The 7195-nt window shown below is 46.9% G+C and overlaps 1 protein-coding gene across 1 annotated transcript; it reads right to left on the bottom strand.

Annotated features, from left to right (window-relative positions):
* Positions 1–4079: 4079 nt before the first annotated feature.
* Positions 4080–5030, bottom strand: LOC110298261 (kallikrein 1-related peptidase b26-like). Its single transcript, XM_085840925.1, has 3 exons — positions 4829–5030; positions 4597–4733; positions 4080–4235 (listed from the first exon to the last, which is right to left on the bottom strand). Exons 1-3 carry the CDS (start codon positions 5013–5015, stop codon positions 4080–4082), a joined length of 480 nt encoding a protein of 159 aa, XP_085697051.1. The 5' UTR covers positions 5016–5030.
* Positions 5031–7195: the final 2165 nt, after the last annotated feature.

Consider the following 7195-nt stretch of genomic DNA (forward strand, 5'->3'; position numbering starts at 1 on the left):
CAGGGAGTGAGCTTGGAGCTTTTGAGGCTCCAAAGGGAGACTTTAAAAACCCTCATTCCTCCCACAGCCCCTCCCCTACCATGTTGGCAGCCGGATGCTGACCATTCCTCTTCCCTTGTGACAATGGTGGACTCCATGCACTACCCCTCCCTTCTGTGGTAAGGGAGGGCCCTGTTGCACTTGCTGTCCAGTAGTCTGTAGGTCACCCTGGATACCTTCCCAAGGATGAGGTTGGATGGGTAAGGACCTGCTGTTTCTGGAGCTGTTAATGTTCCGTGTACCATAACCAGATGGCAAGTTCAGGGGCAATGGTGAGTTGGGTTGAATGGAGGATGGAGGAGCGAGTAACCCTCAACCCCCATTCCTAGGAAGGTTCTGTACCTCAAGACCAATATTATCCCCAGAAAGTTAAAGATACAACAGATTATTTGCACAAGTGATAGCCTAGAGGGCTGCAAGCTCTCTGCAGATACAAATCCTTTCTTGGAGAATGCCAAAATGCTTCCTTTTTGGACTTGGAACTCTGGATCACTGATTTTACTGTTTTTATTAGAAGTTTGGGAGCTGGGTATAGTGGTGCACACCTTCAATACCAGCACTTTGAAGCCAGAGCCACGTGTATCTGTTTGATTTTTAGGCTGTAGTATTTTGTGATGTACACCATCATAGTCTATATCATGAGTTTCAAGACAGCCAGGGTAGTGTATTGAGCTTTTTCAAAACAAACCCATAAATAAAATAAAATAAATAGAAGTTATGGTGCAGATTACTGTGGCCTGATTACTCTTTTATTCAAAAGTATGAAAATTCAGAATATTTCAGGGGAGTGTCATCCACCCTGAACAGTGTTGTGATAACAATGACCATTTCCTTCCTCATCTCCTAGATCCTGAGTTACATTTTGAGGTTAGCCCAGCCTGGGCCATTTGAGACCCTTTCTCAAGAAACAGCCACCAGAAAGTGTCACTTCCCTCCATGAGCCTCATTCAGGGTTCATTTTGGTAGCTGCATAATTTTGTGCTCACCTTTAATCCCAGAATTTAGGAGTTAGGGGCTTGTGGATCTTGGTGAGGTCCAGGTTAGACTGGTGAACATAGTGTATTCAGGACAGTGAAGCTACACAGGAAGACTTTGTCTCAAATGTTAAAACATCAAGAATTCAGCATGGGTTCTGGTACAGAGAAGGGGAAATGCCCAGCTTTTGACACCTACTTACTGTTTTAGGTTTCAGACCCATCCCCTCTAATTGAGCATCTAGACTATTTCAGCTCTCATGGCAGTTAGCATATTTGACCATGGTGCATGCATGTGTGCCCTGTAAGCTCCAAGAAGGCCAGGCTAGCCCTAATCCAGGGTAAGTGAGGACCTGGTAATCAACTGGCAAACAAGTTCTCTTCTGAGTCCTAGGCCTCTGTGCCCAGGTTTTTCTGAAATCTACACTGTTCTTTGCTCTAAAGGATGATAGAGGAAGCACGCATTCATCCACTTGTGAGTACATTCATGCACCTCATCTTTAATGTATGTCTTCAAGCATACATAATCTTGCTGGAGTTTGATAGGTTTACTGCAACGGAAGAGTCCAGTGCATGAGAATGGAAAGAGTTGAAGTGTTGCTGGAGATGAGCTTCAACAGCATCCACAGGGAACTCGGTGTAGAAGAGAGGGGAATATGTAAATGAGGAAGAGGATGAAGGTTTGTATGCATTGAGAGAGGGGAGAAAAGACCCAAGTCCAAGAATTTTTCTCCCTCCCCTGCTGTTTTGCTCTGTTCCTGGGAGGAGGACTGAAATTTTGTCCTGCGTGGCTGGTCCCTCATGTTCATCTTTCTGGGAACATTGTTGGTGTTCAGTGTAATGGACATGTGATTATCTATGTGCACCTAGCATACACTGGATTCATTTGCCCCTGGATTGACTGCAGGGGGCATAAATGTGCCAACGCTGAACAAATCACTGGTCAGTGAATATATAGACTGGGGGTTCCTTCCATTGGGTACTAGAGGTGACTGTTGGTTTGGGATACTGGCACTCTTTCACGACTCTCTCTGGGGGTCTAGTTTGGGCTCACAGTGGGGACATCATTGTTGGATCACTCTATGAGTGGCAGTAGAGTTATGTTTGAATTTCTAGGTACTGATTTTGTTAATGTGAGTGGAGTTGATTTTTTTCCTTTATATCGATTTTTTATGGGAGAGGAGGAGGGGGTTTCTGAAGTCTGAACCCACTGCCTTACAGAAACACTTCACAGGGTCTCACCCACTGAACCACACCACCAGAAGAACCTCATTGGGACTCTAGACAGGTGCTGTATCTCTGAACCATTTCCTGTCCCTCACTGTGGGATGGATTCTAGACAGCTACATTCCCTTCCTCTGCCTTGTTTGTGACAGGTCTATGTAGTCCAGGCTGGCCTCCAGCTCCTTGTGTATCTGTGGATAACCATGATTTTCTGATCCTCCTCCCAAGTGCAGGGATCACAGGCATGTGGTGCAGACTCAGCTCAGCACAGTGCAGAGGATGAAATGCAGGATGCTCACAGCTAGGCAAATATTCTGCCAACTAAGACACAACACCAAGACCCCTTGACTGCCTTTATCTTTTATTTGGAGACAGATGAGATCTGTGTGTCTCTAAACTGCTCAGGCAGAACATAAAAAGACACTCCTCTCCAGCTGCTTGAGAACATTGGTTGGTCTCCTCATGGTGTGAGAGGAAGGAGAGAGAGAGTTAGAGGGAGAGGGAGAGAGAGAGAGAGAGAGAGAGAGAGAGAGAGAGAGAGAGAGAGAGAGAGAGAGAGAGAGAGAGAGATTGGAATTCCTAATGACTGTAGTTAACTTCCTACCTTTCCTTCCCAGTTTATATTGTTAGAGTGAGTGAGTGAGAGAGAGAGAGAGAGAGAGAGAGAGAGAGAGAGAGAGAGAGAGAGAGAGAGAGAGATTGGAATTCCTAATGACTGTAGTTAACTTCCTACCTTTCCTTCCCAGTTTATATTGTTAGAGTGAGTGAAAGAGAGAGAGAGAGAGAGAGAGAGAGAGAGAGAGAGAGAGAGAGAGAGAGAGAGAGAGAGAGAGAGAGAGAGAGAGAGATTGGAATTCCTAATGACTGTAGTTAACTTCCTACCTTTCCTTCCCAGTTTATATTCACATGGTCAACGGCTTCATATTTTTGGCCATGGCACTGTGTCATCCTCCTGCATACCATGTTCCTTTCCTTTTGACCACTCTGCTGCTGACTAAACAAGATAGACTTCATCTGCAGTTTCATTAGCATTGGCATTTGTAAGTTTTGGCAGGGACAAGGGTGACTGGGGATCCTTCACTCAACCCCAGAGCCTCCTCCTACTCAGAGTTGTGCCTAGATTTCCAGTTCTGTCTAGCCTTTCGTCCTTCTCTGGCCCTTCTCCAGAAGTTCTCTGATACTCTTAACTGTGGCTAAGTCCCTCTAAACAGACCATGGTTTGTGGTCCTACAGCAGCAGCAGCAGCATTGTGGCCCTTTTTCCAAGATGGGTGATTCTCTGCCCCACAGGACATGTTTCTAAGTCACTCTTCATCCATTGGTCCTCACCTACCAAAGAAATCCCCTCTAATGACCTCTGGGAGTGGAGACACTGCAGCCTACCTAGCCTTTGGGGCAGTCTCTGCCCTTCTGTGGACAGACTCTTCCCCAGCGAGTATACATTTTATTAACATAACACTCCAGCCCAACTCAAGGAACTCAGGTAGGCAGTCTGAATTCGCAGTGTCTGACTGTTTATCATCTCTTCAGCTTCCAGTATAGGGTCAGGCCTAGCTGGAGTCTCCCATTCTGATCTCTCTTGTCTTATCCTCCGTGATCTGAACATTTTCTCTGCCAGAGGAGACTCAAGTGAATCTCCTGAATTGGTCTGAGCCTTTTGTCTGCATTTGTCTCAACCCCATGTCCTTAAGCAACAATACATGTACACCTGTCCCTTGCTGATTTACTTTGGAAGTCCTGACCTTAGCTGGGGAAACTTCGTTGGGTACTGCACTCCAGTAGGACAGAGACTTGAACTCATTTGCTTCATGGTGGGTTTTATTGAAAATAGACAATGTGACACTCAGGCATTTTTAATCACAGTATCTTTTATCCAGGAGTTGAACTTAATAAGGTTGATGTAGATGGCTGGTACACCAGGTTTACCGCATGGGTCAGGTCCATTTGATGTGGTTCCTTGTAGAACACCATCACAAATCAGTGGGCCTCCTGAGTCACCCTGAAAGAAGGACAGTGACAGGAGTAAGGCAGGGATTGGCAGTTGGATACTACTAGACAACCTGGAACTGACTCCCAAGGGGATTTTTACAAGGACTCTAAGAGGCAACTCTATCAGTAGGTGAGGGAATCCAGTCTCTTCCAGGAACATTGGGTTGTGGTGAGTGGTGGGTTTGACAGTCCCCTAAGACAAATCACAGTGAAGAAATAGTACCAGCTACAAGATCCTCCCCTCCCAGGGCATATCCCTTCCATAGGGAAGGATGCAAAGAAAATGCCTAGTCAGGGTGTTGAAGTGGGAACCAAGAACCTCAGTTCCCTCTTTCAGCCCTTCACCTCACTGCAGAAAGGGCCTGTCTCACCACACAAGTGTCTTTGCCTCCACCCGTCTCTCCTGCACACAGCATGACATCTGTGACTTTCTGTAGGTAGATTTTGGCACAGTTCTCATTGGGCAGGAGCTTGATGAACACACACTGAAGATCATTTGGGATTTGGTCTTTGAATCAGGAAGAAAGTAGGTGGTGAGCAGGGTCCAGTCCAGTTTTATCTGCCCCTCCCCCACACCAAGCTGTATCCTTGGAGAAGACTCACATTTCGTGGGTGTAATGCTGCCCCAGCCTGAGGCTAGGCATGTGCTCCCCAGCTTGGGCTCCTCAGTGGGCAGGTCGATGGGCTTCACAGCATCTGTGATGTCAGCAGGCCTGCTGAGGTGCAGCAGCATCAGGTCATTGCTGAAGTCAGCCCCAGGAGGTATCTCTTGGAGTGTCTGGAGGCTCATGTTGAAGCCAGGTTGAAGGAAGCTTTTGCTGACCAATCGGTGCTGAGCAGAGGGTTCCTCTTGGAATAACTGTTTCAAACCTCATATTCACTTGGGGGGGGGCAGGGAAGTAGATGGAGCAAGTAAGAGGAGGCAATCAGAAGATTGGTTAGAATAAATAGGAAGGGGTCGGGGAGGAGGGCGGGAGGAAGGAAGATAAGAGTTTGGGTCAGAAACACACACAGACAGAAAGATACACACACCCACACACACTCAAAGAAACAGATATAGAAGAACAAACAGAAACAGAAAGGCACATACATACACAAACACATACATACATACATACATACATACATACATACATAAATACATATTGAGTCAGAGACAGAAAGAGATAAAGACAGGAACAGAACACAAGGTAAGTTGGGGCAGGGAGGATGGGCAGGCCTGAGAGCTGCTCAGGTGAACTTCTACAGCAGGTAAGGCCTGGCCTGCTGCCCAAGGTCGGAACTCTTTTGACTCATCCTTTATCATCCAGCTCTCTCTGTACTCAGTTACCTCATCCAGCTCCAGTTCTGACCAGCCCTTCTCTGTGAGTCCTCAGAGTGTAGAGAAGGTCAAAAGGCAGAGCTGCTCTGAGGAGAGTGAGGACATCTCTCACAGCCTACCCTCAGGAACAGGGCGTTCTATCCTGAGAGGCCCTGTAGGCCTGGTCCCTACTATTTTCGGCAGTGGTAAAAGAGAACACATGAGACCTAGACCCAGACAGGTGTGGGCAGAGTCCCAAGGGAGGGATACACAGTGACAGATGGCCACGGAGACAGTAAGATGTGAATACACACAGGAGACAGACAGACAATAAGGCAGAAAACAAAGAAACAGGACTCTGAACAGGAACCAAGATGCAGGAGGAAAGAGAGACCCAGGAGGTCATGGGTAGATTTTCAGCCAGTCCCACCCCACTGTCCTTCAGTACCCCAGCCTGGCCTGGTGTCATGTTCTTTGGCTGCTAATCTGCTTTTCTGTCTCCATCCTTACTCACTCGACATAGCAGTGGGAAGCTGTGAGGACCCAGGTGCGGTCCAACAGGACTCCCCCACAAATGTGTTCCTTGTTTTAGTACACAGCCACCTGCCAGGGTTGGGAATTCTTCTCACAGTTAAATCCTCCAACCACCAGAGACTGGACAGAAGGTGCAGCATCTGCAACAGGAGCAATGGGGGAGGGGGAGAGTTGGCACATGTAGGGATGTCTACCATTGGTGGGACATGGTCAGGGGATCTGGGGTAGGGACCAATATATGGCTGGTCCTGGATAGGGAGATGTATGATGTGGGTACAGAAATAACTCTTGAATCAGGAATAGGGTATAGTGTAAGGTCATTTTATAGTTTTGGGTTAAGGTATGGTAGGAAAGCAAGCAAGACAGACAGACAGACAGATTGTGTGTGTGTGTGTGTGTGTGTGTGTGTGTGTGTGTGTGTGTGAGAGAGAGAGAGAGAGAGAGAGAGAGAGAGAGAGAGAGAGAGAGAGAGAGAGGGAGGGAGAGAGAGCTTTCCAGTTTATTCTTAGTCCAATTAGAATGATATCTTATATGAAATTTAGAGTCTCCAAGGTTTATAAAGAAATCACAGCCTTGGTTGGGTTTTGGGAATTCTGGAAAGGTGAGGTTTCAAAAAATTAGATATGAATGAATAAATTAATCCAGGAAAGAGAGCTTGGGGTTGATTTTGGGTTTCTTGGATTGGGCATGAAGAGGCAGCTGGGATGGAGAGATTGAGGAATTTCCAGGTAATAGGAGCAGGGTCAAGGCTAGGGTGTGGGTTCATTTAGGTTCTCTATTTTAGGTGGAGATGACATCTAAGAGGTGTGGGGCTCCCTAAGAAAGAAGTTTGAGACAGAACAAGCAGTGAGAGAAGGAAATTCTAGGGGTCTCTGACAGACAGGCTCTTCTTCCTGTGGAGGTGGACCAAATGATTTTGGTATTTGAGAGGTTCAGGGTTCTCTTGGACACAGCCTCTGGACAGATGTGGAAACACAGTTAGATCAAGTCAGGCCACTGTGAGGCAGATTGGAGGACACAGCTGATGTGAGATACTAGTGTTAAGTATTGGGGTTGTTGGGGTGTCCTTCACAGAGTGGGAACTAGAGCTGTGCAATGGGGCTCTGATGAGATAAGACAGGAGCCAGTAGACAGGG

Source organism: Mus caroli, unplaced genomic scaffold (assembly GCF_978045245.1).
Source record: "Mus caroli unplaced genomic scaffold, Mus_caroli_1 scaffold_8, whole genome shotgun sequence".
Lineage (NCBI taxonomy): Eukaryota > Metazoa > Chordata > Mammalia > Rodentia > Muridae > Mus > Mus caroli.